General features: G+C 39.8%; 1 protein-coding gene across 2 annotated transcripts; it reads right to left on the bottom strand.

The window, feature by feature from the left end:
• Positions 1-3851: 3851 nt before the first annotated feature.
• On the bottom strand, positions 3852-16496 carry htr5a (5-hydroxytryptamine receptor 5A). 2 transcript variants are annotated; one of them, XM_023950345.1, is made up of 3 exons: positions 16344-16496; positions 12832-13615; positions 3852-4637 (listed from the first exon to the last, which is right to left on the bottom strand). In XM_023950345.1, exons 2-3 carry the CDS (start codon positions 13537-13539, stop codon positions 4305-4307), a joined length of 1041 nt encoding a protein of 346 aa, XP_023806113.1. In that variant the 5' UTR covers positions 13540-13615; positions 16344-16496; the 3' UTR covers positions 3852-4304. The 2 variants fall into 2 exon arrangements, with proteins under 2 accessions (XP_023806113.1, XP_023806114.1); XM_023950346.1 differs by having other exon boundaries at positions 12832-13612.
• Positions 16497-16680: the final 184 nt, after the last annotated feature.

Here is a 16680-nt window from a genome sequence, read left to right as displayed (position 1 = left end):
AATGTTTCATTCCTTCTATGTACAGTTTTGTAATTTACAGTATTTGAAACGATTATTAAAGGGAGGTAAGGTTGTTCAGTTAAGATTTTTTTTTTTAGTTCAGATTACCTTTTGATAGTTCTGTTTTTGTTGTTATCACAACTTTCTGCTTTAGCAGCTATTTTATTTTAAGAACCCAAGGATTTTATTTAAAAAACAACAACAATTTTCTTCATTTTTAATAAAGAACTCAAAATCCATAAATAAAGGGACACATTTTCACAAAACAGCCACAGAGTTTCTCCAAAAACGTGTTTAATCTTCCACCATCAGAATTGATCTCTGGTGCAGTGTGACGACACGTAATGCAACAGTTTGCAGACAAATCCAGCTTTTTCATTTCTAAATCAGTGTTACAGAGTATTATTTAACTGAAAAACTCACAGATTTGTGGGTGGAGACCAGATTTGGTCAAAGTGGCAGCTTCTGCATGAGATAATTTATTTTCTTAAGAAAAATAGAAAGGTGTTAAAACATCTTTAGTCAGACATTTAACGTTTTAACACAGGTTTTATGTTCTTTAAGGCAAATGGACTTTAAAGGTAGATTTCAAAAATAGTTTTTGCTGCTCATTTGAGTAGCTTTTTCCACTTTTAAAGCTATGTTGACACCTCTGCAGTTGACATTCAGGTGGCGACTTCCAATGAAGACTCTATATAAACGGGCATAGATGTGCGTTTGAGGCTTCCATGTCCAAAACATTCATGTTCCCACGTAGATACAGAACTTTCTACGCCCGTTTTTGGGCTCTACGTACAAAATGCATGGCCATTGAAATCAGGGACTCTGATTTAGTAATGATGGACAATGTCCTTTTTCATTCACGGAATTACCAACCATTTGAAAATTTATCATGGATGAGAAATTAATAATTGCTGTTTGTGCCTGGAATTATACGACACCAAGTCTTTCATATACAGTGGTATGAGAAAGTTTGGGCACCCCTGATAATTTTCAAGATTTTTCTTCATAAATCATTGGTTGTTTGGATCATCAATTTCAGTTAAATATGTCATATAGCCGTTGAACATAGTGATATGTGAGAAATAAAATGAAGTTTATTGGATTTAAAGAAACTGTGCAATAATTACTTAAACAAAAATAGGCAGGTGCGTAAATGTGGCCACCCCTGTTGTTTTATTGATTTGACGACCTTTAGTAATAATTATTGGAACACAAAATTTGTATTATAAGCTCATTGACCCTTGACCTACATACACATGTGAATCCAATCATGAGAAGAGGTATTTAAGGTGGCCAAGAGAAAGTTTTTCTCCTCTTTGCATCTTCTCTGAAGAATGTCAACATTGGAACCTAAAAACAGCTGCCAGATGACCTGAAAACAAAGATTGTTCAACATCATAGTTTAGGTAAGGGATACAAAAAGCTTGCTAAGAGAGTTCAGCTGTCACTTTCTACTGTGAGGAATATAGTGAGAAAATGGAAGACCACAGGCACAGTTCAAGCAAAGGCCCGGAGTGGACGGCCCAGAAAAATCTCAGATAGGCAGAGGCGAAGGATGGTGAGAACAATCAAACTCAACCCACAGAGCAGCTCCAAAGACCTACAACGTGATCTGGCTGCAGATGGTGTCATTGTGCATCGTTCAACCATTCAGCGCACAAGGAGATGCTGTATGGAAGAGTAATGCGGAAGAAGCCTTTTCTGCGCACATGCCACAAACAGAGGTATGCTAAAGCACATTTGGATAAGCCAGCTTCATTTTGGAATAAGGTGCTGTGGACTGATGAAACTAAAATGGAGTTATCTGGACATAACAAGGGGCGGTATGCTTGGCGAACAAAGAACACAGCATTCCAAGACAAACACTTACAACCCACAGTCAAATTTGGTAGCGGTTCCATCATGCTTTGGGGCTGTGTGGCCAGTGCAGGAACTGGAAATCTTGTCAAAGTGGATTCCAGTCAGTATCAGCAGATACTTACAAACAATGTTCAAGAATCAGTGACAAAGTTGAAGTTGCGCCGGGGCTGGATACTTCAACAAGACAATGACCCTAAATACTGCTCTAATTCTACAAAGGCATTCATGCAGAGGAACAAGTACAATGTTCTGGAATGGCCATCTCAGTCCCCAGACCTGAATATTGAAAATCTGTGGTGTGATTAAAAGTGGGCTGTCCATGCTCGGAAGCCATAAAATCTGACTGAACTGGAGATGTTTTGCAAAGAGGAATGTTCCAAAATACCTTCAACCAGAATCCAGGCCCTTATTGGAAGCTATAGGAAGCGATTGGAGGCTGTCATTTCTGCAGAAGGAGGATCTACTAAATATTGATGGCATGTTTCTGTTGGGGTGGCCACATTTACGAACCTGCCTATTTTTGTTTAAGTAATTATTGCACAGTTTCTTTAAATCCAATAAACTTCATTTCATTCTCAAATATCACTGTGTTCATCTGCTAAATTATATATTTAACTGAAATTGATGATCCAAACAACCAATGATTTATGAAGAACAATCTTGAAAATTATAAGGGGTGCCAAAACTTTCTCACTCCACTGTATCGGGATAGACCTGCGAAAGAAAAGGCCTGGAGGAAGATTCATGAGAGTTGTCCCGCATTGTGATATTAAACCAAGACTCTTCCACCTATAGCTGGTGGACAAGCGCTGGAAATAGTAGAAAAAAAAAAGAAAAAGAAATGCCTCCCAGTTTGTCTATAGTGAACAAAATGAGCTAAATGTTAGGGGTTCAATGATTCATTTTAGCAATGATTAAATTAGCATAATAGTTTGTGGTTGCTGATTCAATTCCTAAAAACTGTTTTTTGTTTTTGTGGTGGACCAGTTTTGTATTTAACAGAATAAAAGATCCTTCTGAGCTTTTCAGACACACACAATGATGTTAACCCTTGTGCTATCCTAGGCACTTTAACACTGGGAGTGGGGTCATCTAGATACCACAAGACAGTGTGCTGAACTTTTTTCTTCAATGATTTGTGATCTTCACTGGTTTCCATGGATTACATGAAATCCTCTCCACCTTTATCCACCTTTGTCATGGTGGGCATAACACTTCAATGGTCATCTTGACCCCATAGTATAGCACAAGGGTTAAATGGATCGTCTTCAGATGAACCTTTACAGTCCAAGTGTCCTGAAGAACTAGAATCCTGTGTTAGCAGTACCAGGATAACTGAGAATCCCCACATAACGTATAACTTTTTTTTTTAACTTCTGTGATAATCTTTGTAAGAATATGTTCAGCTTAGCTTCTCCTTTTCCCAAATCCACTTTTCAATTTACAGTTTCTTCTCTCTCTCTCTCTTTTTTTTTTAAATAAACATGCATGATTTTAGCACTTTACATTGTCGATACAATGGGAAGACATGTTCATCCCAAACCTTATAGATTTTTCCATCTGTCTGATCTTTTATTCCTTTGCAGAAACTCAACATTTGTTTGTTCTGCCGCCAATGTGAGGGTAAACAGTGTAGTCTGTTTTCTTTGTCGTTTCTTGTAAGGAGCATGTGGGAAAAGAAACGGTCAGAATTGTATTACACTGCTGGGAGTGGAAGCACATTTGTTTGTTGTGCAGATAATTTCTTGAAATCACAAAATCTGGCGCTGGCTCCAGCGGGTGACATTATTTTTTTTAAGAAGCTTGAACATATGATTGTATCCTCTGATAGTTCTTCCTATTTCCCACAAAGCAATTCATTCACAGATGGAAGAAAATGAGTGTCTTTTTTCCAGATTTGCGGGTGTGTGCATGGACACGTACATGGATACATATATTTACTCAGCATCACGGAACAGCATTTGTCTTTATCTACAGAGTTGTTTGAGTAGATTTAAAGTGACAACAGTTTATGAGTACAGGTAAAAGTGGTGGTCTCTGAACAAATTATGGCTTCCTTGGTGAGATTACAGCTGTAGTCTGTTTTTTTTCTAGGAAACAAACTTTTTCTTTTTTTTACTGTTCAAGCTGAAAATGTGTATCTACACCGCTCTTTTTATTTATTCCTTTATAAATTTCTGAGAATAAATCCATTTGTTTTTGACATATATTTTTTAAAAGTACTCCCAGCAGTCTTGAATGTCATTAAGATGTTTCATAGGCTGACAGGAGCTGCCTGAAAATGATAGATTTATTCCTCTTCTTCTTGCTTAGACCTCCATCTCAGCCCAGCTGGGAGGTTTCTTTTGAAAGGAAACCATAAACATAACAGGGAAATCTTTTCTCCTGAAGACATGGTTGAGAAATGAAGCTGGTGTGATCCAAGCGTGTGGACTTGCTCCTCACCGCTGCCGGGAAAAAAGGTTCCTCAAGGCATTGTTGTAGTTTTTATTAAAGGCTGTGTATATGAGTGGGTTGAAGAAGGAGTTGGAGTAACCCAGCCACAGGAAGATGCTCTTCCAAATCGGTGGGATGTCACAGGAGCACAGCGGCACGATCAGCTCGGTGATGAAGAAAGGGATCCAACAAAGTACGAAGACGCCGATCAAAATGCCGACCATGAGCGCCGCCTTTTTCTCTTTCTGCTCACGCCACGTGTCCCCGTCCGTCTGGAAGGTCACAGTAGCGTGTCGTGCAGTGAACACCATCTGAGGCTGCTGCGCTTCGTCTTTTACCTGGTCGATCACAGAATAATTGAGTTAGTCTATTACTTCATTCATCAGTGAAGACAAACCTGGTAAGCTTTGGAACACAGCAGCAATATCTTACACTTCATGGGCCGCAGAGAGGCAATTACTGCAGCGAGCGTTTTATGGTTGCTCAACAAAAGATGAATTGTGTGCTGCTGTGAATCCACAGTTGGATCAACAAGCTGAAGATTATTCATTCAGTTCTTTTGAACGCACAACACAAAGTACACAGAGCTGGAGCAATGTCTTAATCTGCTCTATGCAGCATCCTGTTCTGTGCCATTTCAGTGACTTACCGAGCATCCAGCAGAGAGAAACTCTCTTCTGGAGACCTCCTTCAGTTGGAAAGTTAGTTGTTGCCAAGCACAACGTCAAGCTTTCTGCTCCTCTATCTGCTGGTAAAGCGTTCCAATTCAGATCTTTTTCTTTCTTTTGTTTAAAAACCTTCTGCCAAACTAGGGGGGCCTTGATCACTCTTGTGGAATCAATCATTGAATTAATTTAGGTCAGTAACTGATGAAGAAAATCCAGTCACAACAAAGACAAACATGAAAGCCTGCTGGTGTTAAGAATGGGAATTAAAGTTCAATGGGTAGTTTAAACGGAGGCAGTTCATCCATTTAAAGCAAAGTGTGCAGGAGATTGTCCAAAAGTAAGACTTCTGTGCCGAAAAGTTTAATGGAAGTTGGGATTTGTATCACTCTAAAACTTCAAAAAGAAGTAAGTATTGGTAAAACTTAAACTCTAGGTTTGTAAAAGAGTTAAAGATAATATAACTTTTCTCAGAAAAAGCAGCAACAAATTGGCTTTAATGAAAATTTTGTTTTTGATGATGATGGAGGACATATATTAAAAAATTAAGCTCTTATTCTAATATTTTTGAAACTGGAGCTTGTTTGTGACTCACGGCCACAAGCTCCCTGACCCAAACATGGAGGAGAAGGGGGGTGGAGTTGCTCTCTACCAACCACTGAAGGAAAAATGAGTAAAGAACCTTATTCTGTTTTTAACAGCTGCTTGAAATTGTAGTAAACTTGAGTAATGTTGGCGCTGCCATCAGTGTGTGAATAGATGAATGGGACTGTGACTGTAAAGTGCTTTGGGCCTTCTAAGTAGGTAGTAAAGCGTTATATAAGTATACAGCATTTAATATTTATTTATAGTCCTGCTATGGGGGTCAGAGTTTTTTATCAAGATGATAGCTGTCCAATAAAGAAACCCCTGAGCCCCATATTAAAAGAGTCTGCTGAGGTGACATGATAAGCCAAAAAAGTTTAAAAAATATTGAAAATATGACATGAATGTGTTTCACTTTTAATATCAGGCTGGGACAACACACATGAACATTATTTAAAAAAAAGTTAAAATCACAACACAAAGACTACTAGGGAATAACCTACAACCACTGCATAAATTTGACAGTTTCCACTTTAAGCCCCACTCCTAAGAAAATCTGATTTTTTGTGTTTTTATCATGCTCTTGTGGCATTTTTCTGATGACATAGGACCTGTATTTGGAAAATGAAGCTTAAAATTGCATTTCTAAGTATTTCTTCATTAAAGTCTCTTGCAAATCAGGAGCAGACAAAAAAATGGCTGTTGAAAAAAAAGCGTATCTGTGACGTATAAAATACACTGGGTTGGCCACAAGCTTCATTCTTATTCATCCATCTTTATAGACAAATATTCATTCCTCTTTGAAACTGTTTTGTCCCTTTTGGAGTCACAGGCTGCCGGAGCCTATCCCGGCCACTTGTGGGAAAAGGCAGGTTGCCAGTCTGTCGCTGGGCCACAAATTACGCACCCATGCACGCTCACATTCACACCTAAGGATTAACCAATTAACCTGAAGCATTTTTTTTCCACTGAAAGGTCCCATATTGGTGTTTCAGGCCTTCTTGCTAAGAGGCAAGAGCGCTATCCACTGCGCCACCATGCAGCCCGTTATAGACAGAAAACTAAATCCATGTATGTGTTCTTTTTCCTATTCAGAGGTGGCAAACTGTAGAGCTGAATAACCATTTTTGTTGGACCTGTAATACTAGGTTGGGGCTGTAAGCTAGTGGGAGAGCGTGTAAGCAACAGGAAAGGGGGTCGGGGTTGCTCTGCACCAATGGTCCCGCCCACAAATCAGAACTACTGCCACTCTGCAAAAACTAAAAAAATTTGTTTTTGGCTAAAAACAGGAAAATCATAATTAAAAGACCACTGGGAATGCTTTTGAAATAGATCAAAAGATGATTGGAGTGGGACTTTGAGCATAAATAGACATTCCGTAACACAGAAAAGTAATGCAACATGTCATGTACTGACAACGTAGACAAAGAGATCTTGAAAAACCGAGGGCGGGACGTTATCTGTCAGCTTGTTTTAGATGAGGGAGAAGCAGGAGGATGAAAAACAAGCTTACAATAACTATGAAATGCAAGCATATTGGCACATAGGTTTAATAAAATATTTAAAACAGCCTGCTATTACTTTAAAGACAAGATAGAAATTCGAGTTTAAAGTTTTAAGCTTTCTAATCTCCTTTCTTCTCTACAAGGGCCAAAGGCACTCATTTCATTCAGAAGTAGGGGTAGATGAAAAATTCAATGAGTGATAGTACACGTGAAGAATAATACTTTGTTAACTAGAAAGGACAGGACTGGAAACGGAATCAATAACCTTCAAGATAAAAAAGGTGTAACTACTTTGAATCGAGGCTGTCAGGTTGGCATTAGTGTCAGCGTCGGCGTAAAACCAAAATGGCGTGAAATGAACAAAAAGCTTTTAAAGCAGTTTTGACAACTTTCCTTGATGTGCAAAACTTTAGTGTTTGCCTTAGGCTCTGAAACAAAATACATTTATGGCAACAAGTTGACAATGATCGTTCCTGAAAAAGAGAAAGTGTTGAAAAGATGGAAAGTAAATGCTTATTCCGTTTGACCAAACCTCTTTGTTCCAAAAAATAGAATTTAATCTACTTTCTGTTTCTGGTTTGCCTACTTTACTCTGCCTTCATGTTTATAACTGAAGTGCAGAAGCACAACATCAAGGAGGTTGTTTTTGATCTAGACCAGTTTCGTATTGACATTTACTTACACAAAAAGCAAATGTCTCTTTAAAATAGAGGAAGTGCCTTGTAGCTCATAGAAGGTCAGCACGATACTTGCACTGTATATTTCCACATTGCTTTTTGGTGAGCCTGTAGAGGACACAGCGCCTGCACACGGCGCAAGGAAGCTGTTAGTGCTGCACAAGTGATAAGTCTGCACTCCTTGTGTGCAGACTGACTGTTAGAATTTAGGAAATTATACATGTAGTTTGTGTTAACGTCCTATAGATACGTTAATATCCTGTGCACACTCCGTGTATGCAGCCTTTGAGCGGTGTCAGTTAGGAGCCAATGCATTCACCTTACTAATGACTGACGTATTTTTTGGAGTAGAAGTTGTGGTGTTTTGCATTGTTTATGCCAGGGGTGCAGCTTAAATGTGATTTTTTTTTTTTTATAAATAGGTTTATGCATTTGTTATTTTCCCCTCTAACTAACAGTTACTAGAGGGCACTACAGGTGATTATATCAGTATTTGCCACTAACAGCACACAGAAGAAGCGCCACTTAGTCTGATCAGCGGGTCAAATCCAAAACAAACAGAGGAGAATCTGATCATTTTCCTCCAGAACTTTATATTTTTCGTATTTGGATTGTGAATTTATTATTCTTGTTTTTATTTTTTCCCTCCTTGTGCAAAAAAATAAAATAATAAATGTGGCACAGTAAGTCAGACAAAAGTAAGACAAAAGTAAGACAAAAGTAAGACAAAAGTACCGCTGAAAGCTGCCATCGTTCAGATGCAGCTCCTGCAGTAGATGGTGAACCTCCCTGCACTGAGAGAGTCTCTGAATGATCTCATGATCCCAGACATGGAGACGTGATTACCGATGCTTTTGTAGAACTCTTCAAAATAAATGATCTTGATCTTTCGATTTCATCCATGTTTTATCCATGTCTTCCATGCATTGTAAATGAGATACATAGTTGAGATGCTTCCATGTAGAACCGAGGCTGAAAACCTTTGACGAGCAGCAAATTTGACGTGCATTGAAAGAGAGGCAGCAGACACAAATATTTTTGCCTGATTCACAATCGGTGTGAAAGCAGCATGATTTGGTTCAGAAGAATCTTTCTTCTCCCAAAAGTGCAAATTAATCTATAGTGCGACTTATATATGACCTTTTCTTCTTTATAATGCACTTATTGGCCACTGCTACTCATACTTAGGAGCAACTTATATTCAGAAAAAATATGGTGGATTGTGGCGTTAGGGCACCATACAACAGCATCACCTGTACATCATCAGTGTTTGTAACTTCCATTATCCTTATAAATACTTCAAGACACATTTATCACACACACGAAAATGGAACATTCCATTTTCATGACTTCCCTTAAAGTGGACTCAAGGGTGATGAGACTGATCCTGTCCACGACCCTCCGTGGGTCCAGACCACCCGGGCCCGTGTACGGGTCAACCCCTGTATGGGTGCATGTGATAAAAACCAACATAACATGACAGAAGTGTTGTGTACTCATGTCTGTGTTGCACTTTTAAGTGACCGTTATTGCTCCAAGCGTGAATTTACTTGTCAGACTTTGAGAAAGTGGCAGAATAAACTTGGCTTGGTTTACTTTCTTGAACTATTTAGCCATGGTTTAGTGTCAAAAATAGTTAACACTATTATTTCACACTTACAAGAAATCCCAATGAGCTTCTTTTTCAAAACTACCAACTAGCAGGAATGTGCAAATGTGATTATGACTCCTCCAGACAACATGTTTTTCTGTCTATTTGAAGTGTTCGATCAGCATCTGCAATTACCAGAAGAACGTTGATGTACATTTTCTTTTTGCTTCATTTGTACAGCATTGCAAAGCTTGAGTTCATATAGTGTGACACATTTATGTGTTTTTCAGTTCTAACTCATTTTGCTTCAATTGAGTTCAAGTGTTGTCAGAACTAATCAAACGTCAGTGAAGGGCAATGATTTAGAATCTATTGCACATACATTGCAGCTTTGCATGCTGAGGAAATCATCAATATTTATAAGAGCGGGAATGAAAATGAAAAATCAAACGAGATTTCACAAAATCACTGAAGGGGAGTGTGTAGATTAGGCTTTTATATTAAATATATATAAATTTCCTTTCCTTTCACTGGAATCAAACGTTCTGTTAACAAGTGTTTGCAGGAAAAATTAATAGTTGCACCTTTATTTGACATTAAAAAACATGCAAATAGAACATGCATGCAGCTTAATTGCACGCTGCAATGAAGGTTACAAACAAGAAATTGAACAAGAACTCCTGGCAAACCAATTATAGGGGAAAAAAAGAACTCAGAGGGTTAAGTATGGAGTTTTATCCAGGAGGTGATAAGCTTGGTGTAGCATGAAATTACTGAAAGTGAACATTGGGAAACAACTAGCTTGCCTCTGTCTAAAATAAATACCAAGTCAACAGCCTGACACGCTTTCCTTGGAAGATGAATCAGAGCACACACCGAAGCATGAAAAGGAGGATTGTTAAATTTTGTGCCACAAATGGTACATTTCACCACCAAACAGGGCCTGGGAGCAATGGGACTCAGGTCATCGCCAAGAGGTTGCCAGGCAATCAGTGAGGACCTCAAACTGATGGAAGACACGTTTGAAGGTGCTCCTAAAGCTTTATGAAAGCAAGAGTTAGGACAACAAGAGTCTCCACTTCTCAGTCATTTATCAAACAGCAGATAAAATTTAGTAAATGCTACAAGAAGTTTTCATATGAATAAAAAGAACAGAATAAATCCTATTTATTATGAACCGAGTGGAGGTTTTTGTTCCCTGCGTGCATATTTGAATAAACTTGAATTGTTTTAGGAAACAGTTTTATTGCCTCTGCAAGAGGGTTCTTTGTGCAACTAGGTCATGAATGCATGCAACACACTTATTAATAAACTATTTCTGCAGTAATGTCTGTCTGTCTTAAAGTCTGTGTGGGAGTTTGGATGGATGGGGGCAGGAGGTTTATTTTCTTTGACACTACTGCACATATCCTTGCTCTGCTACAGTCTTTGCTAAAATTAATTTACTCTGAAAGAAATGATGAAAGTAAACGTTGCAGAGAGACTAAAACAATCCAACAGTTTGCTGTGGAAAATCAACTCTTTGAAAAGAAGACATTGCCTAAATAATTGATGCTGCAACTTGACTCAAAACTGATTTTATTTTCTAAGAAGTTCTCCTTGATTGTAACCTCATTCCTTTAGCAAAATTAATGCCAGGTCTACACTGCAAAAAGAAATGATCATACAAGAAAAATAAGAGTCAATCTTGCTTTCCACAAAATTTGAATATCACGGAAAGGTCAATTCATTCCCATAATTCCATTGAATAAAAGTGAAACTTTTATAAAATGGACTGTGACTTAATTTCAAGTTTATTTTTTTACATAAATTTTAGCTCATAAAACCCACAAAAACAGAATTTTATAGAATTTGAATACTGTGGAGAAATCTGCTCAATTTTTGCGGAGCCTGAATATTTTAACCAAATAATCATCAACTAAACTCAAAGCACCTTAACAGGTTCCCCAGATGTCATTGAATGGGTTCAGTATGGTTCAATATAGGGAAGACTTCAGACTTGACAACTAGCCAGAAGATCATCACAGATCCCCTCTATAGTAAGCCACAAAAGTTCCTATAGCTAAGGAGGCTGGCTGTTCACAGAGCGCTGTGTCCAAGCAGAACCACGAAAAGAGAAATGTGTCAGGAGAAGATGTAGCAGGAAAAGGGATGACAGTGGGCTTCAGTGGATCATCAAAAGACAACATTCAAGAACCTGCAGACATCCAGAAAGAGTGGGATGAGTTGGAGGAAAAGTTTAAAAAACCACCACATTCACAGAAACGGTAGGGTTTCTTGGGTCAAACCACTTCTGAGCCTGAACCAACTGAGGAAACATCTCAACTGGGCCAATGAGAAGAAGGACTGCTTTGGCCAATGGTCCGAGGTACTTTTTTTTTCTGATGAAAGGAAAGTGTACTTTTCATTTGGGAATTAAGGGCCAACGGTTTGGAGGAAGACTAGTGAAAAGCAGAAACCAAGCTGTGAAATCTCCACAGTCACTCATGACAACAAACTTGCCGAACCTACACCTCATTGAAAATGTATGGGATGTTATGAAGAGGAAAATAAGGAGCACAAGAACAAAGTAGAGCTGATAGCAAGCACCAATCGAGGCAGTTATTAAGGCAAAAATTATTCCCAACCAAGTATTGAAGATGACATATCATTTTGAAAGTTCTTTATTTTGATTGGATCATAATCTTTGTTTTTTTTTCTTTCTGCAAAAACTGAGGAGTAAATGGTGATTTCTCCACTGTATTCTAATGTTCTGAAATCCTGTTTTTGTGAGTTTTACGAGCTGAAACACAAATTTATGTAAAAATGAACAACTAAATAGTTGAAATGAATTAAAAAGTGGGCCCTGAATCTATATTCCATTAAAGTTGAATTATTTTAAATGAAATTATGGAAATTAGTACACTTTTCCATGATATCCAAATTTTTTTGAAAAGGGTCTGTATATCAAGGTCATAGCAGCCATCGAATGATTCATATCTTTCGAAAACAACGTTTGTTGGTGGTATACCATTTAAAAACAAACTGGAATTACTATACGTTATCTGTTGGGGGGGGGGGGGGGGGCTAATTGAGGGCCAACTTAGTTTTCATAGGGGAAACTTGACTGACAGAATGTTGGGTAATGCAGTATGGCTCACACACAGACCTTTATGCGCGCTGATTAGATAAACGGCAAAGCCTGGAGGGTGCAGTGGCCCATTAACGATGCCGGAGATGATATTTACAGCCTTCTACCTTCGGCCTACGCACATCAACGAGCTGATGGTGATGAGGATGATGGCTCCAATTATTTTTCCGTATGCTAACGAAACACATACTTGTATCTTTCTCTGATTACTAATGAACGTCTTATCAAGGACAGTGGCAAACAGCAGCACAGCAAATCCCTGTTTGAAGAGGAGAGGCATTAGTTCTTAGACGGTGTGATCATTTATCACAGGAAAAGACTGATGATCGTGTTTTTATTTGTCAAAATCAGGAGTATAAAGAGAAAGATGAATGTTCACCTCTGCCATTGGAGTGATGGTATTCGTCTTTCGGGAACCGATCCGAAACTTGGCTGCTTTGTAGATCTTCCAGTAAACAAACAGCACCACACAGAGTGGAAGGTAAAACGCTCCAAAGGTGGAGAAGATGGTGTAGGAGGGCTCTTGGCTCACTTGGCACTTCATTCCCTCTGAGTATGTCTCTCCCCAGCCAAAAAGAGGAGACAGGGAGATGATGGATGACAGAAGCCAAGTGAGCGCGATCATCACATTGGAGATCTTTTTGCGAGTCTTGAGCGTGTACTCCAGATGCCTGGTGATGGACCAGTACCGGTCCAACGCAATGGCTGTCACGTTCCAGATACTGGCTGTGCAGCAGAGAACGTCAAATGAGATCCACACCTGACACAGCACACGACCCAGTTTCCACAACCTGCCGTTCAGCTCGTGGACCAGACTGAGCGGCATGACCAGCGCAGCCACCATCACGTCCGAGATGGCCATGGAGGCCACCAGGTTGTGAGGGACTCGGTGAAACGTCCTCACCCTGAGGATAGTCACCAGCACCAGCAAGTTCCAAACAAAGGTGGCCAGTACCAGCATGGCTAGTAAAGTGAGAGTGAGCACGCTAAAGACGGAGAAGGGTCTGTAGATGTTCCCCCCGGAATCATGGCCGTCCACGGCCCCAGAGAGGTTAGCTGTGAGTGCGCTGGCGTTGGTGCTTGTCATTGTGAGCGCTCACGACCTCACAGCCAAGGGGCCAGAACGTTCAGAGACGGTCTCTGCAGACAGCTGCTGCATTCTGCTGAAAGGCAGAAAGAGGTAGCATCAGACACAATTGTTCTCATGCAAGCAACAACAATGTGGGCTAAAGGCTAACGTTGCAACACTCTTGGAATTGTGAGGTCCACAGCTTATTTTTACACATAGGTTCAAATTGACTATACTGCTCATTGTGTCACTGACAAGAGAGGTGGTTCAGTGATTTGCTCACAAAAGTAAAAAGCACTTCAGTTTCTCATTTCAGCCGTCAAGCAACCTGCCTTCAACTTTCAAGTGCAATTTCATCAGCCGTTAAAAAGGCTCCAAAGTACTCGGCAGCAGAAAAAGACCATTAATATTCAGTTTCATCATCCTACAGCTTTTGATTCCTTAGTATCAAAGTCGCAAATTTGTGATACAAAATGAACAATTTATTTCAGGATGTCAGATTCGTCAGGATGCGCGGCTGAGATTTCTGCAGAGGAAAGCGGCAGTTTTTTTTTTTTTTTGGGTGCCTAAAAAGTGTCTGAGAGGTGATCTATTTTAACCCAGTTCTGCCTACATTGGGAGCCAGGCAGGGGAGAGATGTGACCTGCCAGCCGTATCAAAACATTCACAGGAGAGACCCAACAAGCTGCTAAGTCTTGCGCTGCACATTGTTCCCCACTGCAGAAACACTGCATCTCCAAGCACGCCTACTGTCTGACAGCTCCTTGTATTGATCTCTACAGCATGTAACTTTTATAAACAGATTCATCTATGTATGTGCACATGAAATGCATAAAAGGCCAATCTTCAGCTGCACAGGTTCTTGATTAATATTAAAAATCCATCAGTTTTTCTCATTGCTGCGATAAGAGCCAATACTAGCGAACATCAATTATTGCATGGATTTGATTTCCTAAAACAGATGAGCCTGATTTATTTATCGCACGTGATCTCTTTTGAATATTGGATAATAAAACATGCATTAACTTTACCTGCTTTAGTGTATTAATGCTTCAAGCCATCCTTTCTCAGAATAACAGAGCTCAAGTTGTTAGCTTGACCTCAATGTTTGAGGTCGATATGTGTCTTAAATATTAAATAATTCATTTTCAAGATCTTCTGATTTGACATTTATGAAGTACTCCATTGCTCTCAAAGCAGATTAAAATTAATTGTGCAAATAAATGCACAAGTTGACATCTAATCACCTGCATTCACACTTGTGACCATTTTACCTCTCACAGCATCACTTCAGGATTAAACAACAAACGCTAATCAAAGTTCAAAGCAACTTTTGTCCAACAGATCATCAAGTAAGACTGTTTATCAAAATCATGCTCTCTCATGGCTCCATCAGGTGGATTTGCAGGCTTTCGGTCACAGCTTTAATACATCCTAGCAGGTACCGGTACTTGAGGGGGAAACCATTTCTCCATCAGCATTGGAAGTAAACGGCATGTGACACCATCTCTGAACACCCCCCTCCACCCCCCCCACCCCCTTCCTGGCCTGTAATCATTGGCTGCAGCCCTCACCAATAAACTCTGCACTTTCCTTCTGCCTGCTTTCATCAGCGAAGCCTAATAACAAGCTTCGGAATTGGACAACTGTGATGAAAGGAAGAGGCAATAAAGCGAGCGGCGTTCAGAGACGCAATCCTGCAATAATTCTGCTGTCATCGCAGGTCAGGTGCTTCGACCGGCAGCTGCCACTCACTCCGACAAGATCCTGCTGCTAAAAAAAAAAAAAAAAAACACATGCAAAACCTGTAAATGCATATGGGAGAGGAGGGAAAGGAGCAAACGCTGAGGGGAGGAAGAAATACCAGGATTAACAGCTTTTGGCAACAAAAGCATTAAGTGAAAACACCGCTTGATATGTTCCAGAAGCAGCTGCCTCTCTGGGTATAGCTGAAATGCTCATGTGGATTTCAATTAGCAGCTATGGATGGTGATTAACATCTCATTAACCATCAGAAGGTATCTTCTTTTACATTTTAGCTGGGTATATGGGCATGCAAATTGGTGTAACGGTGAAGAATTTTCCCAATCCTGACAGAGCTGTGGGAGGAAGATGCTGTATTTCATTGCTAGTTAAAATTCTGCAAATCCATCATGCATTTAATCCCCCGCCCCAACTCCTGCATAGCACCAGATCCTTCAAAAACACATTGTTAAAAGAGTCAACAAACTCACACGGTTGTGTTTTCCTGTTTGTTCAAAGCAACCTTTCTGTTTCTGATTCTCTTTGTTGATGCCTCTTTTATCAGAAGTCACAAAAACTGCAGATTTTTGACATCTCTATTTGTTTCCAAATGTCAAAGCCATTTCGCTGTAAAATTGCAGCCATGTGAATGGCTTGTGTCAGTGCAAACGTCTCTGTGAAGAAAGTCTTGTGTGTTCAGCTGTTCCACTATTTTTCCAAGGAGTTTTCTGAAAGGCTGACATTAGCTGAGGCGGAGAGATCATGCAGATCTAGACTTTTATAGAACAATAAAAAAAAACTTAAAAAAGAATGATGAAAGCTTTTCTTGTCAAATTCACTTCTTTTGGGGTGCATCTCCTTCAGAAATTGCTCATTGGGTTAAACAGATTCGTTGGATTCCTGTGAATTTTTATTTCAAATCACAAATTTATCCTTTCAAAATGCACCCTTTGCTGTGACTATTTCTAACTGCAAATGGACAATGAGCATCTGAGAAAAGCCTCCTCACTTTTCAGCCTCACGTGCTTTATTAGGATTCGTTTCTATCACATAAGAAGGCTGCGTGGATCAAAACTCACCCCAGTAGTGGTTATGCAAAACGCAGTCCTCTGCTGTGTCTGATGTCTTCATGGAAATTCACTTTTTTGCTGCTCCTTCAGCGGAGTGGCTGAGCCGCCCGCGTGCGCCCGACAGCAGAGACGCACCTCGCGCTGAGGAAGGATACAGCATTGCTGGACTGAACCACAGCGCGATCGGAGGGGGGTGGGGGGATGAAGTGGTTTTCTGACTAACTCACACAGAAATTCTGTATTTTTCTGCGCGCATCGGAGATTTGAGCGTCTCCGCATCATCTGAGCGCGCAGCTTTATTTTGAGACATTAATTTTAACCGTACACTGATGGATTGGGAAGATCA

Source organism: Oryzias latipes, chromosome 20 (genome assembly GCF_002234675.1).
Source record: "Oryzias latipes chromosome 20, ASM223467v1".
Classification (NCBI taxonomy): Eukaryota; Metazoa; Chordata; class Actinopteri; order Beloniformes; family Adrianichthyidae; genus Oryzias; species Oryzias latipes.
Note: the sequence above shows the minus strand (reverse complement) of the source record. Positions and strands in the feature narration are given on the sequence as shown.